This window comes from Zootoca vivipara, chromosome 1, assembly GCF_965207765.1.
Source record: "Zootoca vivipara chromosome 1, rZooViv2.hap1.1, whole genome shotgun sequence".
NCBI lineage: Eukaryota > Metazoa > Chordata > Lepidosauria > Squamata > Lacertidae > Zootoca > Zootoca vivipara.
The window spans coordinates 126,615,672-126,641,161 of record NC_142582.1 but is presented as its reverse complement, the minus strand read 5'-3'; the positions used below and the strand labels follow the sequence as shown (position 1 = coordinate 126,641,161).

Genomic DNA, 25,490 nt, shown 5'->3' with positions numbered 1-25,490 from the left:
GTCAACGCACGATAATCAGGTCAGGTTGCCTGGAAGCGATCCAAGTCTCCCTGGTATTCTTATTGCATGGAGGAGCTCAGTGCGCATGTGTTGGCACATGTGTGACATCTCTTCACATGGCAGTTGGATATGTGCCTGGCATGGGGCATAACGAGTGCATGTGCATCACTAGGGTCAGGGACAGGCAAATCTGTCCATTTCAGCTCCTCGTTTTTCCATTCTTGACTTCAGCTCTTCTCATTTCCTCATTTGCAAGTATGCGCATGCGTGTGTCCTCATGAAAATTCACCAGCATTTTAGCGTGAATTTGCCTTAACCAGGGACGGATACCCCTGCTTGTTTCGCTTGCCAATCTCTGCTAACCCCCCACCAAACTTCTTCTTCTTCTTCTTCTTCTTCTTCTTCTTCTTCTTCTTCTTCTTCTTCTTCTTCTTCTTCTTCTTCTTCTTCTTCTTCTTCTTCTTCTGGATCCCCAGGTCCTTCCACAGTGGGGACATTGGTTTCCAGGTGGGAGTTGATCACGGTGTGGATTTGGCAAGCGTGCCTTCCTCTTAGCACGTTTCTCCCTTGCGTCCTGAGTTTGAGCATCTTCCAAGCCCATGACACCTTGGGTAAAGGCTGTTCTCCAACTGGAGCGCTCGCAAGCCAGTGTTTCCCAGTTGTCGGTGTTTATACTACATTTTTTAAGATTTGCTTTGAGACAGTCTTTAAACTTATTTTGTTGACCACCAGCATTATGCTTTCCATTTTAAAGTTCGGAATAGAGTAGTTGATTTGGAAGACGATCATCAGGCATCCGCACAACATGACCAGTCCAACGAAGTTGATGTTGAAGAATCCTTGCTTCAACACTGGTGATCTTTGCTTCTTCCAGTACACTGATATTAGTTCGCCTGTCTTGCCCTATGCTGTTATACTTCATTATGTTATAGGTAAAGGTAAAGGGACCCCTGGGGTTGCGCGCTCATCTCGCATTATTGGCCGAGGGAGCCGGCGTATAGCTTCCAGGTCATGTGGCCAGCATGACAAAGCCGCTTCTGGCAAACCAGAGCAACACATGGAAACGCCGTTTACCTTCCCGCTGTAGCGATTCCTATTTATCTACTTGCATTTTGACGTGCTTTCAAACTGCTAGGTTGGTAGGAGCTGGGACCAAGCAACGGGAGCTCACCCCGTCACAGGGATTTGAACCGTTGACCTTCTGATCAGCAAGCCCTAGGCTCAGTGGTTTAACCACAGCGCCACCTGGGTCCCAATGTTATAAATAAATATATGCAAAAAAGTTAAGAAACTGTTGCATATATAAAAAACAAATTTGTGAACAGTCATAAATATAAAAAGTAGTTTTAAGCATGTGCCTAAAACCAATTCAAATCTAAGACAGACTCCAGCTGAGATAATGATTTTCAAAGGCTCCTTAGAAGACGAACGCCTTTAAGCAGCACCGAAAAAAGCAGGTGCCTGGCTGATTTGCAGTGGCAGGGAGTTCCAAAGGGTGCCACATTAAAGCTCCAGTCCTGACGCCGTGAGGAACATAGCTCCGGATAGGCTGGTGGATGCAGCAATCAATTAGGGGATGAGGTGATCTCTTAGATCTTTGTCTCAAGCTGTCTTCTTCATACACCAATACCAACACTTTAAACCTAGCCTGGTAGCTAATCGACAGCTAATGGCCTGGCTGTATTTAAAGCAAGTTCCTTCTACTTTGGGCTTGCTTGCTTCCAGAACTGAGGCCTTACCAGGTCCGTGACTCATGCAAAAATGCAGGGAGTGGGCTCTTCCGAGGAACAGGTAGTTCTGTTGTTGCACATGCCTCTCCTTTGATAGTCCCCCACCCCCCCCACCCCCCAGAAAGAAGCAGGAAGAGATGTTGCATCAAGCCTGGCTCTCCCTGGGAAGGGCTCCTCTCCCAGACACAACCCACTGGAAATTCCACGAGGCACAACCACAAGGACTTAGTAAATCTCTCCAGCCTTCGACCCAGATCCTTTGCTTTCTTTCCAAAACGAAACCAAAGCAGCAACGAGGCAGTAAGGAAGCAGACATCTGTAATAAGGACTCCACGGCTGTTGTAATTACATCGCAACCTCTTGGTGCCAGAGGGGCATGTCAGATTAGCACAGCTGTTTTGACATATTTTGGCAGAGGTTTTCGTGCGCGGCAGGTGCAGGGCAAAATGTGCTTGGGCTGCGTTGCACGCTTAAAAAAAATTATTTGGCTTTTCAGATTAAAATTTTACAGTCACATATCCAACATACAACATTAAAACAAGATTCCAAGGAATCTCTTGGCCTCCCCTTTGTGGGTCCTATTGCTAATCATTTCCTCCTGCATTTATATTTTATGTTGATCCAAATCATTTTCCTCTACACTGTGTCCAAAATTCACCATTAAACTACAAGTGGTAGTTCGATCCTACTAAGGATTTTAACACTTTACAATGGTTTTTAAGCTATGTTATAATTTCCCCCCATTCCTTATTACAATTTTGGTCTTCCTGATTTCCGATTCTTCCGGTCATTTTGGCCATTTTGCATAGCTGCCAAGTTTTCGCTTTTCTCGCGAGGAAGCCTATTCAGCATAAGGGAAAATCCCTGTAAAAAAGGGATAACTTGGCAGTTATGCATTTTGGCACAATCCGTCAACTTGATCTGCCATTCTTCTCTGGTAGGGACTTTATTTTCTTGCACACTTTAAATTTTGACGCGGGTTTCTGAATTTGGGATTTGAGTAGCGGCGGTCAGAAAACCCTCTCCTTGCGGCCGATCTCCTGTGCTTCACCCGGTCTTTCATGCTGGTCACCCACCCAGGCTCAAGATGCCGCAAAACAGAAAATGGTTCCCCGCCTCCTCATCGTCAGCCTTCCTCCTGTCACACCCCACAGACACTGCTTGAAGTGACTGGAGGTGGCCTGGGTGCAATGAAGGCTGAGGCTCTGGATCTGCTGCGCCTCCTGTCTGTCCCCAGCCTGCCACCTGAGGTGAAATCCTAACCTGGCGGTCACTTGAGCTGTCCCTGAGTGCCATTGCTCTCTCCCATGCACCTAATCTTTCCCAGCAGTTGGGAGAGGGCAGAATTAGCCACGTGGAGCAGTCTGCACACAAGCCAGGCCAGGGCCCAATGTTTGTCCAGGACAAAGCACAGATCCTTCTGGTGATGCAAAGTTCTGTGCCTTGGGGCTGGGCAATATATTGATATATTGTCCAAAACAGGTTTGAAGTCCATAATTTTTGACCTGGCAACATGATGAGAGTGTCTGTGTGCTATGCAGAAATCACAATGTTGGGGGAAGTGCGGAGCCAGCTGATGCCTCTACAGAGCTCCATCCTTATTTCAGACATTGTGATATACCAGTATATCGTGATGCTTAGCTGGTGATATATTATGAAGTTGAAAACCAGATATTGCGCATCCCTCCTGTGCCTGTTTTAAGCAATGAAGCCAAACAGGCAGTTAAGGTCTAAATCCTCACCAAAGGCTTTCCTCTCCTCTGGCCTCTGGGCTATCTCTCACCACTAGATCACATCCCCTGGGATAGCTCAGTCAGGAGAGCATGGAACTCTCAGTCTCAGGGTTCTGGGTTTGAGTCTCACATTGGACCAAAAGATTCCTGCATTGCAGTGGGTTGGACTAGGTGATCCTCGTGGTCAACTCTACAATTCTGTCATTCTTCTGCTTCCCCTCTGCGAGTCACGATGCAGCTGCAAAGGGCTCTTTGACCTGATCCTTCCGAGTGGGAGCAGCAACAGAGTCCGTGGAAGAGCCTTGCCTTTATGAATTTCACTTGCTCTCACCTCCTTGATATGCTAGTCTTCTTCATACAGAGAATTCCCCCGCCCCACTGGTGCAGAGCAGCATTCAGTCATGTGAGCAGCCCCCAGTCTGAGGTGCTGCAGTCCAGACACCATTTCATGTTGTTGTTGTTGTTGTTGTTGTTGTTGTTGTTGTTGTTGTTGTTGTTTGTTGTTGTTGTTCCTCACCCATCTGACTGTAAACCAGGTGTCAGATGTCCTCCTTTACAGAGGCCGCTCTATTTGAAGCAGATGCCTGCAGAATGCAGGATTGAAATCTCCACTCATGAGTTCAATCCTGCTGGGTGCTCCTTCGCCAGTGTGCTCTCTGCCCTCACCCCTGAAGGTACAGGCAGCCGGGGCAACCCAACCTATCAGGCACGTGGCGCCATTATTTGTTTATTTATTTATATTTATATACCACCTTCATCTTCCACGGAGCTCAAGGTGGTATGCATGGTTTTCTCCTCCTCCTCCCCATTTCACCCTCACAAGAACCCTGTGAGGTAGGTTAAGCTAAGAGATGGTGACTGACTCCAAGCCCCGCCCAGTGAGCTTCATGGCTGAGTGGGGATTTGAACCCTGGTCTCCTGGGTCCTAGTCCAACACTCTAACCACTTGACCTCACTGTTGCTAGATGGTGTTTCCATGTTGTTGTTGTTGTTGTTTAAGAAACCGGTGTTGAAAAGTGAAGCATTTAGAAGTCAGTAGATGATAAATGAGTTTTTTCACTGACTTCATGCTTCTGAAGCTTGTGTATCTGGCACCTCAGGGTGTTCAGCGACTGTTTCCCACAGGAACTAAGCTCCGCGCAGCCAAGCGCCCCTGTGGCCCGTTGAGAAACCCACACTGCAGACGCGTGTGGGTGTTTCTCGCGCCTCGCAAGCTTCTGAGATCTTTCCATTTCTCGGCTCTTAATTTTTCCGGTCGGTCATTAGTTTCTTGCACTATTTACCACACAGCTATTTATAGCGGGCGCGACCTGCAGTTGGCTGCGCTCGAGAGGAATCTCTGGCAGAAAGAAAGTGCGTGGTGTGAGGGGGGGAGGAAGTCACTTGGAACAGATGAGGCCTAAACCTGGACAGCGCCTTTTCTCCGCACTCTGGCCCCTATGTGTGGAGGTGGGCGTGCGTATTTATTCTGATTATGATTAAATTTCTTAAATTTATATACCGCCCTTCATCGAGAGATCGCAGGGCATTTCACAGAACAAAATACAAGATAAAACACAAGTAAATGATTGAACCAAAACAATAACCCCACCTCTGACATTGCCAGACGTTCGCGTGGGGGCACAAAGTTTGGAGCACAGCACACGGTGGAACTGTGGAACTCCCTGCCACAGGAGTCAGTGATGGGCCCCCAACTTAGATGGCTTCAAAGGAGAATTGGGCCAATTCATGGAGGAGAATGCTGTCGACAGCTGGTATTATTTATTGCATTTCTATTCCACCTACCCCTCAATGAGCTCAAAGTGGCGTACGTCATTCTCCGCTTCCTCATTTAATCCCGACAAAAGCCCTGTGAGGTATCTGAAGAAGTGTGCATGCACACGAAAGCTCATACCAAAATATAAACTTAGTTGGTCTTTAAGGTGCTACTGAAGGAATTTTTTTATTTTGCTTCGACTGTAACCTGTGAGGTAGGTTAGACTGAGTGGAAGGGTCACCCAGTGAGCTCCATGGCAGAGTGGGGATTTGAACCCTGGTCTACTCTGCTTCCAGGGTCAAAGGCATACAATGCATGTGCCCTGATATGTCTTAATATTGTGGTGTCAGCCCAGGCCTGGCTCAAGAAATACCACCGCACAAGGCAAAGGAAATAACCCTTCTATGTATAAAAGCTCAACTGGTCTGACAACTGAAACTTCAAGATTGGTGATAGGATGGGATATTTCTGGTCAACCGTAGGTGGAAGACATCGCTCAGTATCTTTAAGGCTGCCCCTTTTATAGACACCCAAGCGATCACTCTCTGAAACCTTTGTTCACACAAGCAAGCAGATACACCCGGGCAGAAATGATTTGGTTTCCTTAGAGTGACAATAATAACTTTGTAACACAGAGACAGGCCCTCTACACACTGGCTACCCAAAATAATAATAATCATCGTCATCATCATCAAAACCAGGAAAAAGGAGTTAGATAAAATCACTATAAATTGTTGTGGCGATTCAGAGGTTTAATGTGAAATCCAGCTGGATTTGAGTTTGTTGGGGTCTCTGGTAACTTCTCTCTCTTACATCATTGGGCTTATATTATGGATGGATGTTCCATATTCTTTTTTAATCAATACTATGGCTTGTCATGGCCTTTGCTAAGTTTAAAAGGAAGAATTCAGGAGTTACCCTGTTGTTGAAACGTCAGCCTTTAATTGCAGCGCCAGGAGAAACCACAAGTGTCCCAGGTCAAGCTTGGATGCTATTTCTTTGTTCCTTTATCAGGAATGGCCTAATAATAATACAACAAGTTTACTAAGTGCTTTAAATTATAATGACTCTGTATGGTAGACCAAACATTACCATCTCATTAAAGGTGGAACGCTTTGTGTGCTGTCTGAAGTTGTGTGATTTGGTGAAGGGAAGGTAAACAGCGTTTCCGTACACTGCTCTGGTTCGCTAGAAGCAGCTTTGTCATGCTGGCCACATGACCTGGAAGCTGTCTGCGGACAAACGCTGACTCCCTCGGCCTATAGAGCGAGATGAGCGCCGCAACCCCAGAGTCGGACATGACTGGACCTGATGGTCAGGGGCCCCTTTACCTTTTTACCTTATGAGCTAAAAAACTAAGATAATGGCCACTGGTCCCATCACCTCCTGGCAAATAGAAGAGGAAGAAATGGAGGCAGTGAGAGATTTTACTTTATTGGGTTGCATGATCACTGCAGATGGTGACAGCAGTCACGAAATTAAAAGACACCTGCTTCTTGGGAGAAAAGCAATGACAAACCTAGAGAGCATCTTAAAAAGCAGAGACATCACCTTGCTTACAAAGGTCCGTATAGTTAAAGCTATGGCTTTCCCAGTTGTGATGTATGGAAGTGAGAGCTGGACCATAAAGAAGGCTGATCACCGAAGAATGGATGCTTTTGAATTATGGTGCTGGAGGAGACTCTTGAGAGTCCCATGGACTGCAAGAAGATCAAACCTCTCCATTCTGAAGGAAATCAGCCCTGAGTGCTCACTGGAAGGACAGATCGTGAAGCTGAGGCTCCAATACTTTGGCCACCTCATGAGAAGAGAAGACTCCCCGGAAAAGACCCTGATGTTGGGAAAGATGGAGGGCACAAGGAGAAGGGGACGACAGAGGACGAGATGGTTGGACACTTCTCGAAGCTACGAACATGAGTTTGACCAAACTGCGGGAGGCAGTGGAAGACAGGAGTGCCTGGCGTGCTCTGGTCCATGGGGTCACGAAGAGTCGGACACGACTAAATGACTAAACAACAAACAACAACAACAACTCCCAGTTGAATTGAAATTTAAACTAGGAATCTCTTGCACAACCATTTGCCTGTTCTAGCTGCTACACCTGCTCTGCATATTTCAAATACTTATTTTCTTTCTGTAATGCTTATACAAAGACATTTGAGCACCCCTTTCTACAATATCTTATGACGGAAGGGAAACACCCAGGATTACCGTAATTTGCCTTGTGATTGTCCATGGTTTCTGTAGGGGAACTTATATAACATACTTCCTGCATTCCACTTTTGCGTATTCACTTGAAAGGAAAGTTAGAAAGATGAAATAGCAACTGTCCGCATCTCCCGCCGAAGGAGACCTGTGCCAAATAGAGCAGTAATTTCGGAAGAAGGGCCATCTCTGCGACAAATGGGAATATTTGGATAAGCTGGGGAATTTCCAGAGTCGACAAAAACTAGGCCAGATACAGTATGAGCTGGAAACTTTTTCTTTGGCATTGTTCTCACAATGGGTGTTGTTGACACGTCATGCTAAAAACAGATTTCTCGCTTCTGTAAATTGAAACAGCCAATTTGATGTGAAGAGTCCCCCCCCCTTTTTTGTATAATACACACAAAGAGATGTTTTCTAGATCCATGTGTGCTTCAGCATCCTTTGGGGCGGGGGAAGAGAACGCCTTGCATCTCCGCATCAAAGGCTCTCTTCCTAGGATTCCCAACTGCTGCAAACGCCATCTGTGCCACCCTGGTGTGGCAGAACAAGGTGGTTTGTAAATCTCCTCCTTTTTTAAGAACCTTCCATGTGCTGAGCTTTTCGGCAGGGCTGGCCCACCCATGAGGCAAGGTGAGGTGGCTGCCTCAGGCGGCAGGATCCACAGGAACAGTCTCCTGGACTCTGAACGCACCTGGCATGATTCTGAGCAGGCCTCCCCCCCACCCCCCATTACGGCCTCTGATTCCCACTTCAACTATTGTGTGAGGTTGATTCGATTCCTTCTCCTTGTTCCTCATCTTCACTCACCCCCTTGTTCTCGATGTTAACCTTTATTAGGCTGCCAATGGCAACTAACTATGATGCCAATCTTTTATATCCACCGTGGGAGGAGTGTCACAATTGACAATTTTTGCTACCCCATCCCCTGCCTGTATGAATTAAGGTTTATTTCCCTCCGGTTTACATCCCTTATTCCTAGGGTTTCTGTTTATCAGGGAAAGAAGACCCTTGCTGTTACAAGTCGTTAGCAATTAAAGTAGTGCTGCCGTATGTCCACAGTTTTCTGGACATCGCCGGGATTCGTCTTTCAAGAATGGCGTCTGGGCAGAATTTCCGAATATCACTTTACATGTCCTGGAAAACCCAGGCATATGGCAGCCCATATCGTAAGTGTTGGGTGTTTTTTGTTTGTTTTGCAAATTTCCAGAAAAAAATAGCTCAAAAACTTTGGGCAAACCCCCTCCCCCTCAAAAAAATAAATAAACAACTTTTGTTTCCGGATTTTCACTTCTTGAAATATGGCAACCCTATAACAGAGCTTTGTAGCTTCGTTTCTGGTCTGGTTGTTTATCCTGGTATCTTTGCATTCCCTTTTGGCAGAGAAACATCCCTGAGTCATGTGTCTGGTTGGCCACCATGAAAACAGCAGGCTGGACTAGGTGGTTCATTTGGCCTGATCCTGCTGAGCTGCTCTTCGTATATTCAGAGGGAGATAGCTGCCCTGGGCAGCAAAAGATAAGGGCTAGGGCTGGGTGATTTTATTTTTTTGGGTTCCATGATCACTGCAGATGGTGACGCCTGCTTCTTGGGAGAAAAGCAATGACAAACCTAGACAGCATCTTAAAAAGTGGAGACCTCACCTTGCTGACAAAGGTCCGTATAGTTAAAGCTATGGTTTTCCCAGTAGTGATGTATGGAAGTGAGAGCTGGACCATAAAGAAGGCTGATCGCCGAAGGATTGATGCTTTTGAATTATGGTGCTGGAGGAGACTCTTGAGAGTCCCATGGACTGCAAGAAGATCAAACCTATCCATTCTGAAGGAAATCAGCCCTGAGTGCTCACTGGAAGGACAGATCCTGAAGCTGAGGCTCCAATACTTTGGCTACCTCATAAGAAGAGAAGACTCCCTGGAAAAGACCCTGATGTTGGAAAAGATGGAGGGCACAAGGAGAAGGGGACGTCAGAGGACAAGATGGTTGGACAGTGTTCTCGAAGCTACGAACATGAGTTTGACCAAACTGCGAGAGGCAGTGGAAGACAGGAGTGCCTGGCGTGTTCTGGTCCATGGGGTCACGAAGAGTCGGACATGACTAAACGACTAAACAACAACAACAACAGGGCTGAGTGATACATCCATATATCGCCCAAAACTGGTTTGAAGTCCATATCGTAATTAACTCTGCTGGCTCAGCTGTTCCTTACCTCATGCAGGAAGCAGCGAATCGCAGGCACTGACAAAAATCACAATGCCGGGGGAGGGCATGAAGCCAGCCGTTGCCTCTACAGAGCTCCATCCTTATTTCAGACATTGTGATATATCAGTGTATTGCGATGTTTAGCTGCTGATATATCACATTGTTGAAAAGACAGGGTGTGGAGTGATGGCAGCTATATGTAACATGGAGCCTGGACTGGCCTCCTGCCCTCGGGTGCGCTGTGCTGTTCGTTTCCTCGTTTCGAAGTAAGCTTCAGCTGCTTTTGTATGTGGAATTAGGGAACCTGCCATCTTGTCCTTTGCCTCAGGCAGCAAAATGCCTTGGACCTGGCCTCGTGCAAACAACCTGTGATTGGAATAGTTCTGCATCATGCAACCCTCAGCCTTTCTAAGAATCTGGCACCTCTACAGGCATTCACCTACATGCATGGGGCAGGCGGAGTCACTTTTTGCACCCTGCAATGCACTCCATGAGTCCTGCTTGGGACATGATGATGATGATGATGATGACGATAATTTATTATTTATACCCCACTCATCTGGCTGGGTTTCCCCAACCACTCTGGGCGGCTCCCAACAGAATATTAAAAACACCAAACATTACAAACTTCCCTAAACGGGGCTGCCTTCAGATGTCTTCTAAAAGTCAGATAGTTGTTTATTTCTTTGACATCTGATGGGAGGGCATACCACAAGGCGGGTGCCACCACCGAGAAGGCCCTCTGCCTGGTTCCCTGTAACCTTACTTCTTGCAGGGAGGGAACCACCCGAAGGACCTCAGAGCTGGAACTCAGTGTCCGGGCTGAACGATGGGGGTGGAGACGCTCCTTCAGGTATACAGGGCCAAGGCCATTTAGGGCTTTAAAGGTCAGCACCAACACATGATCGGTCACAATGGCAGCTTGCTTGCAGGACAACAGAAACGGCTTAACGATGGATGAAAGGTGCAACTTAATGACACCATGTCATGTGCTTCAGAAACTTGAGCTCTAAACAGGGTCAAGTTCAACGTGTTATCATTCATCTCTAAAGTCCTGAAAAACCTGGGGTGATTCTGTCTGCAATATTGCCTTTACCCATTTTTGTCTGCTCAACCACCCACTTCGGTCTGTGGAACTGGCACCGTTACAAGTGCCACAAAATGTTCATTCTGCATTGGTAAGGAATAAATCTTTGGAACTCCCTGCCTATTGATATCAGACAGGAGCCTTCACTGTACTCTTTTCAGCAAGGGCTGAAAACATTTTTGTTCAGACAAGCCTTCCCAGATACGGCGAACATTGACATGTGCTTGAATCTGTTTTCCGTCTATCACTATTTATTTATTTTTGGAATGTTTTAAATACGTAGATGTTTTAAACTGCTTTTACCATTAATTTCATTGCTTTATTTTTTTTGTAAACCGACGTGAGGGTTTTTCCTATCATCAAGCGGTGTATTAAATCAATACATTTAAAGCACATGACGAGGAACAGTAGTTTACTTCACAGCACCCTTAATAAACTACAGTTGTTCCCAGAATTCTTGTGAAATACCACATGCTTTAAATGCATGGACAAAGTCTATAGGGGCTATGGGTTAGAGCTTAGATGTAGGGTTCACCCCCTTTTTTTGCATTTCTCAGTGACCCACCCCATTCGGCATGAGATTTGTTCATTTAAAAGCTGAGGTGCGGCCCACTGCTGTGTCCATCCAAGTTTCACTGAATATCTGAACAAGTAATAGTACCACTGTATTCTGCTCTGGTCAGACCTCACCTGGAGTACTGTGTCCAGTTCTGGGCACCACAGTTCAAGAAGGATACTGACAAGCTGGAACGTGTCCAGAGGAAGGCAACCAAAATGGTCAAAGGCTTGGAAACAATGCCTAATAATAATAATAATAATAATAATAATAATAATAATAATAATAATTTTTATTTATACCCCGCCCTTCCCAGTCAAGACCGGGCTCAGGGCGGCTAACAACAAATAATATCAACACAAATATAAAAGAAACAATTCAGTTAAAACAACAGAATAATACAATGTTAAAATTCAATTTTAAAATTAAAAATCTACGAATAAGATAAAACCATTATAAATAAAACCTTAGGGGAGGGTAACCGTGGGGTCAGACTGCGTCAGTCCGAAGGCCAAACGAAACAGCTCTGTCTTGCAGGCCCTACGAAAAGATGACAAATCCCGCAGGGCCCTAGTCTCCTGAGACAGAGCGTTCCACCAGGTCGGGGCCAGTACTGAGAAGGCCCTGGTCCTGGTCGAGGCCAGCCTAGCCACCTTGTGACTCGGGATCTCCAATATGTTATTATTTGTGGACCGTAATGTCCTCTGTGGGTCATACCGGGAGAGGCGGTCCCGTAGGTACGAGGGTCCTAAGCCGCATAAGGCTTTAAAGGTCAAAACCAGCACCTTGAACCTGATCCTGTACTCCACTGGGAGCCAGTGCAGTTGGTAAAGCACTGGATGAATATGATCCCGCAGCCGGGACCCCGTAAGGAGCCTCGCCGCGGCATTCTGCACCCGCTGGAGTTTCTGGAACGTTATGAGGAACGGCTTAGGGAGCTGGGTATGTTTAGCCTGGAGAAGAGAAGGTTAAGGGGTGATATGATAGCCATGTTCAAATATATAAAAGGATGTCATATAGAGGAGGGAGAAAGGTTGTTTTCTGCTGCTCCAGAGAAGCTGACCCGGAGCAATGGATTCAAACTACAAGAAAGAAGCTTCCACCTAAACATTAGGAAGAACTTCCTGACAGTAAGAGCTGTTTGGCAGTGGAATTTGCTACCAAGGAGTGTGGTGGAGTCTCCTTCTTTGGAGGTCTTTAAGCAGAGGCTTGACAGGCATATGTCAAGAATGGTTTGATGGTGTTTCCTGCTTGGCAGGGGGTTGGACTGGATGGCCCTTGTGGTCTCTTCCAACCCTATGATTCTATGATTCTATGAAATCTCCCCCTTTGCGAGTTGTGAGTAAGAAAAGTGTCAGCTAACTGGCCCGGTCGGGCAGGATGTAGCACTCAGAGACGTGGTTAACACCCATGTGATTACACAGAGATGTCGCACGGTGACATGAAATGCACCTGGTCCCAGCCAAGACTATGCAACATCCACATTCAAGGCGGTTGGCTGCAAAGGAGGGAGAATTCACTTGATGCATTGCAGAGAGATACGCCTTTTCTTCTTCTTCTTTTTACACAACTGGAGAAGTGTCTTCTATGAAAGACAAAGGGGCCTGGCACTTGCAGAATTTTTGTTTATTTCATTCTTTCTGTAAAACTTATGCACCCCTTGACTGTAAAATGAAATTTAAAAACCCCTCAAAGAAGATAAAACAATAACACGAAGGAAAAACCTACCTGGGAATGCCGGGGATCGAACCTGCGACCTTCTGCATGCAAAGCAAATGCTCTGCCACTGAGCTACAAGTTCCCTGTCCCTGACTCATGATCTGATGCTTCAGTGTGCAACTTTTTTTTCCTGCTCATAGAAAACCAGCACCTCAGGAAGGACTCTAGCTTCACCACCCCACTGGCACGCTAGCTTTCTACATGTGAGGAATTTAAATTATGTATGGGAGAGCAGGTTAGCGGAGAGCTTTTGCCCCTGGCAGGCTAGTTTTCTACATGCAGGGATATTGCTTCGTACGCAGGTGAGCATATTGGAGCGCACTTAGTTTCGGTCAGAGGTGAGGAATACGGCACCTCTCTTTAGAGAGAGGAGGATTGTGAGAATCAGTTCCTCACACACAGGGCCTCTGTGTGTGTTTGAACAGGCTCTCAGTATAATCTCTGTTTCTGGTATTACCTATTGCTAAAGGCAACAGCTGCTGAATGAGACCCCATAATAAAAGCCTTTGGGGGGGGGGAATCTTGACTTCTGTTCCTTTTGAATAGGTTTCAAGGGGCCGATCAAACAGGTTTGTCAGGAGACACAAGTATTTTATATGAATGCTCTGGCTGTCTTTGTAGGGCGAAACTCACCCTGGAAGCTGAGGACAGACTTTTCTGAGTTACAACTTGAGTCAAAGCAAAATAAGACGGAGGGGGGGAAAGACAGTCCGAGGCCTCTTTTTGTCCATGTTGCAAATTCCTAAGTTACAGCTCAGGAGAAGCAGCAAAACGTAAGCAACTAGACAACTGGATGCCTCCATTTTTCCAGACTTAAAGCTGGGGATGGGGGGGGGGGGGAATTGGATTTAGTTCTCACTGAAAGGCAAAACTCCTTGACTGCAGCGGTTTTCATTGACATTGGGCTCCCAGCCCCCAGTTTGAATCAAGATGGCGACTGAAATCTCACTTTGGCATGACTCAGACTGGTTATTTCTCGAGATATTGTCACCAAACTTGGCATAAGTGACCCAGAGGTGGATGTTTGTGTGCCAGGTTCCATTTTCAATCAAGATAGCTGACCAAAACATGATTTTGCATTGACTTCGCTTGATTTTTTTGGGCACGGAACTCTGAAATTACACGCTCCACTTAAAAATCACATTATATTTTGGGTTTCCAAAATTCCTCGGCGTCAGTAGGCACTCCCCACTAGCGTATTATATCAGGGGAAACTGCATTACATAAGTTGTTTATTAGGAAGAATTGCATATAAACTTGCTTACAATGGGAGAAATCCAGCAATGAATTTTCATTAGGACTTGGAACAAATAAAATTTGCAAACTGAGCTGGAACATCGATAAACTGAGAAAAACAAAAATGGACACATTTAACCAGCCCTCCTCCTGGCTCTGAAAGCTGGTGGTTTGCTGCTTTAGCAAGACTCCCATATCCTCTGGTGCAAGCGAGGCTCCTTGCAGTCTAGTGCGACCACTTACGCGTTGCCAAAAAAGAGGTAATGCATCTTTGAAAAAATGCTTGTTCATATTTCACCTATCTTTGTATTCTAGAAACCTTCTCTCTCTTGCAAGGTCACCACACATCTCCAACAATCCTGGAGACAGTTGTTTGTTCAAAGGATGCTGGAAGTTGTAGCTCTGTTAGAGGTAAACTAGGCTTCCCAGGGGGACCCAGGTGGCGCTGTGGGTTAAACCGCAGAGTCTAGGGCTTGCTGATCAGAAGGTCGGCAGTTCAAATCCCTGTGACGGGGTGAGCTCCTGTTGCTTGGTCCCAGCTCCTGCCAACCTAGCAGTTCGAAAGCACGTCAAAATGCAAGTAGATAAATAGGAACCGCCACAAGCGGGAAGGTAAACGGCGTTTCCATGTGCTGCTCTGGTTTGCCAGAAGTGTCTTTGTCATGCTGGCCACATGACCTGGAAGCTGTAAACCGGCTCCCACGGCCAATAATGCAAGATGAGCGCACAGCCCCAGAGTCGGTCACGACTGGACCTAATGGTCAGCGGTCCCTTTACCTTTACACTTCCCAGGGGTTTTTTGGGGGGGCGGGGAGATATGTGCTTTAATTGTACGTTGTGGATGTGAGCGGGGTGCAAATGAAAGCTTAGTTTGCCGTCTTTCTCCTCCCCTTCTCATCACAGCAGTGAAGTTTCTTTTGGCGGAAAAAAAAGAGCCAAGCTTCATTTTCTCACATCAACCGGTCGTACCTGCTCTCCCACTTCAGTGAGTGCCTTGTTTGGTTGTCTGTGTGTTGCCCTATTCTCTCGGTGTAAGGTCTCTCTCTCTCTCTGTGTGTGTGTGTGTGTATGTGATGCTTTGAAACCCTCTACCGGTGATGACTAATCTGCAGCCAGCTGCTGTTACGTATGGGAGATGGGCCGGTTTAAAAGATCCCTCGGCGTTTCGGTCTAGCAACTTGTTTCTCCTTTGGGTTTTTAAGGGGCATCCTCGAGAGGTGGAAGAGGCAAAACATGTAACATCATAGAATTGTCGAGATGGAAGGGACCCTGAGGGTCATCCAGCCCAACCCCCTGCAATGCAGGACTATGCAGCTGTCCCATACAGGGATCGAACCTGCAACCTTGGCATTATCAGCACCATGCTCTAACCAGCTGAGCTATCCATGCATGCAGAAAGATCCAGGTTCGATCCCCGGCATTTCCAATTAAAAGGATCAGGTAACAGGTGGCATGAACGCAGGAAAAGGACTTGTGCCAGCCTGCCAACCTGGTGACCCTCCAGATATAAATGTAATAATAATAATAATAATAATAATAATAATAATAATAATAATAATACAGGGGACGCTCGGGTTGCAAACATGATCCGTGCGGGAGGCACGTTCGCAACCCGCAGCATTCGCAACCCACGTCTGTGCACATGCAGGTTGCGATTCGGCGCTTCTGCGCATGCACAAAGGGCGATTTAGTGCTTCTGCGCATGCGTGCATGCCGAAACCAAAAAGTAACCCGTTCAGGTACTTCTGGGTTCGACATGGGACGCAAGCTGAAAAGATGCAACCTGAAGCGCCTGTAACCTGAGATAAGGTAAAGGTAAAGGGACCCCGGTCCAGTTGTGACCGACTCTGGGGTTGCGCGCTCATCTCGCATTATTGGCCGAGGGAGCCGGCGTATAGCTTCCAGGTCATGTGGCCAGCATGACAAAGCTGCTTCTGGCAAACCAGAGCAGCACATGGAAACACCGTTTACCTTCCCGCTGTAGCGGTTCCTATTTATCTACTTGCATTTTGATGTGCTTTCTGAGATATGACTGTAATTTATTCCAGTGGTTTTCAACCAGTGTGCTGTGGCACCCTGGGGTGCCTTGAATGCTGGTCAGGGGTGCTGGGGCAACACTGGCCTCTGTCCCTCTTTCTTCCCTCCCTCCTCTGATGCCCTCTCACATCTCTGCCTCCCAAATGCTTGCATAGCTGTTCGTTGCAGCAGCCCTGGCTACAAGCTCCCCAGGCGAATGGCGCCTCTGGGGCTGGCCAGGGGGCGCTGGGTGCCAGGAGCTGAGGTGGCCTCAGCTGAGTTAGCAAGCAAGTGGGTGAGGGAGCCCAGCCAGCTAGTCCACCAGCCCTTGCTGTTGGGAATGGACAGACCAGTCCCAGGCCCCTGTGGGGCAGTGTGAGGAGGCACCTCTCTTTGGGGCAGCTCAGAGACCAGGGGCGGCAGCAGCGGCTGCCCAGAGGACTCCCAAGGAGAGGAGGCTGAGGGAACCCTCCACAAGGGAGGGTGTTTGAAAAGGGGTGAGGGGGCTGCCAGCTCTGCAGGCAAGGGGTGGCATAACTGGGCTCCTGAGCCCCACAGGGGGGCGGGCCGCAGAAAGAATGTAGTTGGTCAAGGGAGCCGTGGTCTCAAAAAGGTTAAAATTGTGTATTCAATGCTAGACCGACTCAGAGTAGACCCATTGAAATTAATGGGCTGAAGTTAGGACAAAGCAGCTTTCTCTGTGCATGGCCCACAGCTCAGATATACAGAGCACATGACTTGCTGTAAGGTGTTGAACTGGGCATTCTGGCAGCAAGGGGCAGCTGTCTTGTTCTTTACTGCATTTGCTAAGCAGACTGAGATTCTTGCATCTTGAGGTTGGACTAGATGACCCTCAGGGTCCCTTCCAACTCTGTAATTCTGTAATTCTATGAGCGAGATAGAATTCTGCCCACTTTTGTTCTCACCCTACATGCCACTAGTGTCAGCCCCCCCCCATCCGCCACTGATATGCATTCCCCAACAGATCACCCTTGTGGGGATGTAGTCCTCGTCAGAAAAAAAATATTTCCCCAACCTCTGCTTTATAAGTTTGACCTCAAACCATCTCCTGGAACAGCTGCACTTCTGTACAGCTGCACCAGAAATATGGCATATTTCCTTCCATGCTAAACTTCAGAACGAATGGGCAGAGTAGGTTGGGTTGGGTGCTTTTCCTCGTTATTTTTTTTAAATTGTGGCTTGTTAAAACAAAACACTTATTTTGGGTCTGCTTGCAAGTCAGGGCATGAGGACAGACTGTGGGAAGAAGCTGAGTCATCCCTCCAGAGAACTTTATTTTCAGAATCTTTCAACTGTTGCGAATATTGCATGCACCGTGAGGCTTATGTTTACATTTATCAGCTGTGATTAAAAAAAAACAAATTAACCGGGAGCCTTTTTATAGATAGCACGTCATGGGGTGACTTGAACTTTGCAGATCTCAGCAGAATTGCACTAAAAAGAAAGCTAAACAAAAATTTCCACAGATTGCCGACCTGTATTCTGCTCAAATAACAGCTAAAAACTAATGGAGTCTCTGTAAAGAACCTGTGGGAAATAAGCTAATGGTTTTATTTAAAACAGGGGTGAGCAGAAACTGGATTTGCAGGGTCGGGGTTTTTTTTAAAAAAAACCTGGGAAACAGAACTAATTGCCTATTACTAGTGCTTGGAATGCCTATTTTAAAAAGGAACTAGGTGTAGTTCAAGTTCATCCTGTTCAAAAATGAAATCGTTCTGGTTCCAGTTAGTTTCTAAAAGCTCAGTCTTGGCAATCTCAGACTCCCTTCCCAGCATTCAGATTGTTACAAACTGCTGTGCCGGTTTCAGAAAGTAAAACAGGGACCACACACAATTAATACAGTGTATGACAGGCAGAATATCAACAGGTGAAGCTTTCACCATAATCATAGTTCCATGCTAAGAAAGGGTTAACCTGTTTAATTTGGGCCATCCACACAAGGTGTCATTTGCTTTATTCCTGTGCTTCTTGTGACAAGCTGTTCCTTTTGGAAGAGACCAAAAGGGAAGATACAGGAAATGCCTCACATTCCTGCCTTCTGTTGCTTGGCAACAGTGATTTAGTGACTAAGCATCCTTAGCAAAAGTAGCACCTCCCTAGCTGCCTAATAGGTCTAAGAAGGTTGCCTCCACACTTTACTTTCTAACTTCCTTTATAGATGACCTATTTATTTGCTTGTTTGCTTTGTTGCTTTCTTTCTTTGTTTACAGTGAAAGCTGTGGGTCTGGGGGCCCTGCTGGGGTGCAAGTAAGGAGAAAATGATTGCGAAAATGACCAGAAATTGTTCAAAGGTGAACCTGATTCTCCTTTAGTTCACCCAGCCTAATTCAGAAATTTTTGAGCTTCAAAGAAGTGCCAGTTGGACACATGTTGTACAGCTATTGCCTGTCATTATTCCCTCTGTTTCTAGTGTTCAGGCTGTGAGTGTTAACTGGCTTATGTAGCCAAAATAGCACCATCCATGCCCAGGAAGATGGCCATCCAACCTGTGCTTATGAGCCTCCAAGGAAGGAGAGTCCACCGCCTCCCAAGGGAGACCATTCCACTGTTGAACAGCTCTTACTGTCAGAAAGTTCTCCCTGATATTTAGTTGGAATATATGTTGTGCATGCAGCCTTAGTTACAGACTCGGTTAAGCTAGGGCACTTCCTGGAACAAATACATGAACAGAAATGCTGCTCTCTTGATGATGATGATGATGATTTTGCTGCTCTTCTCTGAATGTTGTGCTTTGTCTCTCTATGCTAAAATATGTTCAAAAATACCTGTATATTCGTGAAAGCGTGCAAAATCCGTTGCAAAATTGTGTACAGGATGCAAAATTGCGTAGAAAAATCTACTTATTGGGAGAAATGCAGACGATTTCCTCTGAGTCGACTGGGAAAACCAGGGAAACTGAAACTGATTGATTTGTCCACCCTCCAATTAGCACTAAACTTGGTCTGGAAAAACAAAAGCCCTGATCTTAACTGGTGGCGGGGAGCTGAAAGCGATGGTCTGGTCCGTTCCTATAATGTGATGGTTGAGATTTTCACAGTGGGGGGGAAGCAGTCTACAAATATTGAAAATAAACCAATACAGTGGTACTTCGACTCACGAACAACTCGACAACTGAATTTTTCGACTTACGAATGGGGGTAATGGGCGCGCGCTTATGAATGTCTCGACATCTGAAAAAAAAAACCGTGGCGGTTTTAGATAGGGATTTTTCGACTTGCGAATTTTTAGATGGGGTTGCTTCGACTTACGAATTTTTCCGTTTCCAATGCATTCCTATGGGAAATCGCGTTTCCAATGGCATTTTCCGACTTACAAATTTTTCGACTTACAAAGGTGCCTTCGGAACGGATTAAATTCATAAGTCGAGGCACCACTGTATTGGGAGTGAGGAGAACAATATGCAATACTCTGAGCGCACTTGAGAAAAAGTAGGGTATAAAGGGAATTGCAATAAATAGATATCTTTCCGCATTATAGTAAGGGACGTTCCCTGCCTTTGGGCAGCTTGCATTCAATAAATTAATTTAATAATAATAATAATTAATATTTTCTCCCTTTTTTGCAGGTGGACCTGGAACCAGAAGGGAAAGTGTTTGTAGCAATAACTCTCTCAGGAAGCTTTACTGAAGGTAAATGGAATACCATTTCCCCCCTTGCCTGCCAGCTATATTTTTAGAGCTTACACAAAGCACACCATTAGCCTCTAGCTGCCGCAGTCAAGAGTCTCTTGTGGCCACTGAGCAGAATGTAAGGATGTCATAATTGCCAGGGGTTCACATAGCTTAAGCACCCTTGTCGGAATAAAAGCAGGGGATACCTGGATGGGAGCAAAGATCTCCTTTAACAAGCTCAAGCTGCAGAGCGAATTCGAAGGGCATATCTGAGCCCTGGTGGTGTCTTTTTAAAGAGCAGATTCAGAAGGGGAAAACTTAAGGTGGAATCTAGATGCGCTAGGAAAGGAGAGGGTGCGTAAAATCCTTTCAATCCTGCAGTCTCTCATGCCTTGGGGTGGATCTGGGGCCTGGAACAAGTCCTCTTCCAGGAAAATTAAGAACAGTTTGGTCTCTTTCTTTTCTTTTATAATTTTTTAAGTTTTCCATTTCCCCCCAATATTACATCCTAACAAATAGCATGATTCACAATTCCAAAATTTCCCCATCCCCCCGCCCCAGACTTCCCTCAACTTTCTTCTCTGGTTTATTTCAAAATAATATCATTTCCTGCGTATTTCCTTTTTCACTCCTTTAAAAAAATATTTTAACTTATAAATTATATAATTTTTGCTAATTGAAAATGATTACTGGATGAGTCCAATTCTTTGCATTGATTCTTTATGTAGGCCGGAAATGGTTCCCAGTCTTACTTAAAGGATTGTTTTGTCCTTATTTCGAAGTCTTTCAGTTTTGTCATTTCAGCGTATTCCCAAAGTTTTTCTTGCCATTCTTCTTCGGTTGGTATTTTATCGCTTTTCCATCTTTGTGCCAGTAGCATCCTTGCTGCGTTTGTAGCATACATGAAGAGTTTTTGTTTGGTATTTGGCAAATCTTGACCTATGGTTTGGTCTCTTTCATTCAGGAATAAAAAGGGCAAGTAAAGAGGAGCACGATAAAAGTTTAGAAAGTTACGCACAGCAAGAAGAATAATCGGAACCACAGTTACCTCCCATGAATGATGTTCAGGGGACATAAGAGGAAGAACTTACTGAGGCTGATCAGCGACAGAGCATTTGATTTGCATACAGAAGGTCCTAAAAATTAAATAGCCGACATCTCTCAAGTAGGTCACCCTGGAGAGATGCTTCCAGGCAGTGTGGGCACTACTGAGCTAAATAGACCAATGAGCTCCTTCTCAAAGCCCAGGAAGTGCTTGCCGGGCTTTGGGAAAGAGGTAGGAGGTCTCTAGGACGCCGCCAAAGCCTTGTGCCTCCTCCCCCAAAGTCAGGCGCCTTGTTTACCTGGCTTAAGTCGGTGCCGCTGGGACTGGTGGAGAGGGCGACAAATGCTGGCCTCACACAGGGCAGCATATTACCAAGGTCTGCCCCTTGCAGCACATGAAAACCAGGAAGGAATGACTTCACTAGCTTCCCAGAACAGTAGCTGTACTCAAGGGGGTGCGAGGGGAGCGGGCCACCCCAGGCGCCACCCTGGAGGGGGGGTGACACTCAGGGTGCCGCTTGCACGGCAGCCTATACGTCCGCCGTGCACCAGTGGCAGCCCGTACGGACTGCGCATGTGCGGCACCCCGTGCGGAGTGCACATGCGCGGGATGCCACACATGCGCAGTCCGTACAGGGCGCCACACAGGCGCCACACCGGGTACCACCTGGGCTTGGTACGCCACTGGCTGTACTGGGTTGAAAAGATAATCAGATAAAATTCTTTTATTTATCTGGCACTCCGTCAAACCCAGTGGGCCTTGCTTCTCAGTAGGCCTGCATTGGGTTGAAAATTCTCATCTGAGTAAGCCGTGGTTGAAAATTGAAGCAGGGTGGTTTTAATTCCATTTTAGCTAACCCAGAGCACTTTTGTCTAGGCTCTGCCCATTGACAGTATGCAAGCGCCTGGCAGATGAACCCTAAGGGTTCTGCCTCTCTTGACAGAATTAAGGTTGTCAAGAATGCTTTGATGGTGTTTCCTGCTTGGCAGGGGGTTGGACTGGATGGCCCTTGTGGTCTCTTCCAACTCTATGATTCCTGCTGACAGCATGGATATTGGCGATGGCGGTGATGTGTTTGGACCGTGCTTTGAACACTCTGAAGCAGCCTTGTGCAACCTGGAGCCCTTGGGATGTTTTGGACAGGAGCTGAAGTTCAAAACATCTGGGGACACCAAGTTGCTCTAAAGCACTAAGGTTCCTTGGTGAATTAATAGCGAAGGTGAGATTTGAATGAGGATCTTCCCAGAACACACTCCTTTCCCTGCCATGCTGTTTAGCCTTTCTCTGTGGCTTAACAGAGCAAATAATGTTATGCGTGCAGGGGAATATTGGCTCAGAGTCCCATCCCCAGTTTTAAGACAAAAACAAATGGAGGCTGTAGGCAGCACAAGCAGATCAAAGGGAGCAAATTCAGAATTTACTAATGCAATTTTTATGGGGTTGGTTGCTGAATATTTCATGCTCGGCTATATTTGCAGAAGGTGTACCTACCTCTGAAGTACAGACGAATCTGTCTGACACGTTGCTTCCAGTCTGAGCAAGTGAGATGTGCTTGGAAATGCTGACAAAGCCCTGAGAAGGGGGGTTGGTGGGTTGGTGATAAACAATATGTTTTGAGAAGGAGACAGACAATTTTCAGCTTGCCTTGGGTCCTGGAGTGTATCGTTCTTCCCTTCCGCAAATGCAGAGCATGTTTGTCACCTTGTGACTTTGGGCTGTGGGAAACTTCGGCCACTTGTTCCTTTCCGTTTGCAAAGCTTTTTGCCACTGCTAAAAATATGTAGGTCACATCCGCAATGTACATCTTTAACACGTGCCCCCCCCCCCGAATCCTGGGAACTATAGTTTAACCCTCACGGAGCTACAATTCCCAGTAAAATAATCCATGACTGTTACAGTGGCATAAGTGCAGTAAGAACTGCAGAGAGGGTAATTGGTGTTAGTTTGCCTCCAACAGAGATACTTTATGCTGCTCGAGTCAGGAAGAGAGCAGAGAGAATTGCAGTGTAGACCCTTTGCATCCTGGTCACCACTTGTTTGATTTACTCCCATCCGGACGTTGGTACAGGACTCTATATACAAAAATGTCTAGGCACAGGGATAGCTTTTTTCCTTGTGCCATCAAATTGTTGAATCTGTAGTTATGGGCGGAAGGGAGGCCAGTTGGTGGTATGGGGTCTTTTCGCTGTGCTGTTGTGTTGTAAGCGGAATAGTGTCTGTATGAGATACATTTTTTCTTTACATTGCAATGCAATGTAGTTGAAGCACAATTCCAAGTATGGTTGATACTTGGCCAATAAATTTCTATTCTATTCTATTCTATTCTATTCTGTTCTGTTCTGTTCTGTTCTGTTCTACAGTGGTACCTCGGTTTGCGAACTCAATCCATTACGCGGAGGCGTTCACTCGCCGAGGTGTTCGCTCGCCAAAGGCATGCTTCTGCGCGTGTGCGAAGCACTGATAGAGCGCTTCTGCGTATACGCACACTGCGCAGAGCGCTTCTGCGCATATGACATCGCGAAACCCGGATGTAAACACTTCTGGGTACGAGGCGTTCGTTAACGGAGGTAGGCGTAAACCAAGGTTCCACTGTATTCTATTCTATTCTATTCTATTCTATTCTATTCTATTCTATTCTATTCTATAGCACCCTAAATATGTGTTGTAGGTGATCTGCTCAAAGGCAGAACATGCTTAGCAACATGGGGAAACCTGAAGCACAGAGCCAAACACTTCCTCTCCTTAATCTGGCCCAACCTCATCCTTGCAAAAGAGAGTGAGAGAGAGGTAAAACTGGTGTCATATGCAATGCCTTGCCCAGAGATGCTGAATGACTTCTCTGCCTCCGTAATGACATTTTTTGGGTGCTCTAAGATGCCAAGCTTTCACAAGCTCAGCTGAAAGTTCCTCTCAAGGAGTCAGTAACCTATATGACCCTCTCTCTAGTAAGTGCAGACTTTCCCCATTAAATTGTCCAAGTGTTACAGCAAGTTATTTAGTTGCTTGTTTTATTTTTATCCTGCCTTACTCCCAGGACAGTACCAAAGGTGGCTCAGGGCATAAATTAAAACAGGTGTAAAACACGTAATTACAGATATGAAAAAAGGGGGGGGGGAACCACCAGTTAAAGAAGTGAATCTATTTTTTTAAAAACGGCACTGGAAACACTCTTTTTTAAAAAATGCAAAAACACACTCACAAAAAACCCAACACTCAGGGGTTCCTGTGACAACAAGCATCTGCTGGGCTGCTGTGAGAACAGGATGCTGGACTAGATGGGCCATTGGCTCGATCCAGCAAGCTCTTCAGGGCCAGCTCTAGGTAGAGTCCCGGTGGCGCGGTGCGCCAGGGCTGGTAGGCGGTGCGCTGCGCGGCAAAGCCACACGGAAACCATGCTGTGCCCTGCGAGGGCGCCAGAGCGATCTCTGCCCCTCAGCGCCAGGGCGCCCGACCTGCTCGAGACTGCCCTGAGCCTCTTCTTATATTTTCATGACATTTGAAATTTGCACCTTAGCTCAGCTTGCCATTCCAATTTGGAATTTCCACACATGCAAACAGGGCGGCTGGATTTGCCTGCTCATGCTGCAATAGATCTCCACTTTTTGTCGAGAGAACCTTTTGCTTAATGCTTTTCCTGGGGGAATGAGGCAGTTGTCTGGGCAAACCCAAGTGTTTCTACTCTTCTCCGTGTTTTCCGATTATATGTCTCCTGCCCATGTGAGTGTAGCAGTTCCAAAAAAGAGGCAGGCAGGTTGCTGCGCTTGCAGGCATCTGAGACATCGTTGTGTTATGTATTCAGTGGTCGGTGTTGCCTGAGCTTTGGTCTAGACCAGGCACCCCCAAACTGCGGCCCTCCAGATGTTTTGGCCTACAACTCCCATGATCCCTAGCTAACAGGACCAGTGCTCGGGGAAGATGGGAATTGTAGTCCAAAACATCTGGAGGGCTGAAGTTTGTAGATGCCTGGTCTAGGCTAAGGATTCCGAGCTCCTGTGTTCTGATTCACTGCATGATGTCCAATCACAGAACATTTCAAGATTTGGGCCTCTGCCATTGGCCCTTAAACTCTGAGTCATGATTCGCAGCTTGGATGTTTACACAGCCAATCACGCTGGGAGTAGGAGTGGTCCAGGCCCTCAGAAATGTATATTAGCAACTGCTTTGTCCCTGTTCTTCAGTTATGATAAAGGTTCTTGCTGTTATCACTGTGTCTTGCCTTGTGGGAACCTGCCTACACTTCAGTTGTTAGAGATGTTCAGGTATCTTGTGAGAAATAAGGAACTATTACTCCTATAATCATTGGCCTGGTTGTTGTTGTTTAGTCGTTTAGTCGTGTCCGACTCTTCGTGACCCCATGGACCATAGCACGCCAGGCACTCCTGTCTTGCACTGCCTCCCGCAGTTTGGTCAAACTCATGTTCGTAGCTTCAAGAACATGGTCCAACCATCTCGTCCTCTGTCGTCCCCTTCTCCTAGTGCCCTCAATCTTCCCCAACATCAGGGTCTTTTCCAAGGAGTCTTCTCTTCTCATGAGGTGGCCAAAGTATTGGAGCCTCAGCTTCACGATCTGTCCTTC

At 46.4% G+C, this 25,490-nt stretch overlaps 1 protein-coding gene across 2 annotated transcripts in view; it reads left to right on the top strand.

The window, feature by feature from the left end:
- The window catches only part of PRKCH (protein kinase C eta), a 94,076-nt gene that overhangs the window by 7,556 nt on the left and 61,030 nt on the right, over positions 1-25,490 (top strand). For both annotated transcript variants that reach the window (XM_060271350.2, XM_060271345.2), the window contains exon 2: positions 19,824-19,887. In XM_060271350.2, the coding sequence (XP_060127333.2) occupies positions 19,824-19,887 (64 nt within the window). The remainder of the gene's footprint in view (positions 1-19,823; positions 19,888-25,490) is intronic.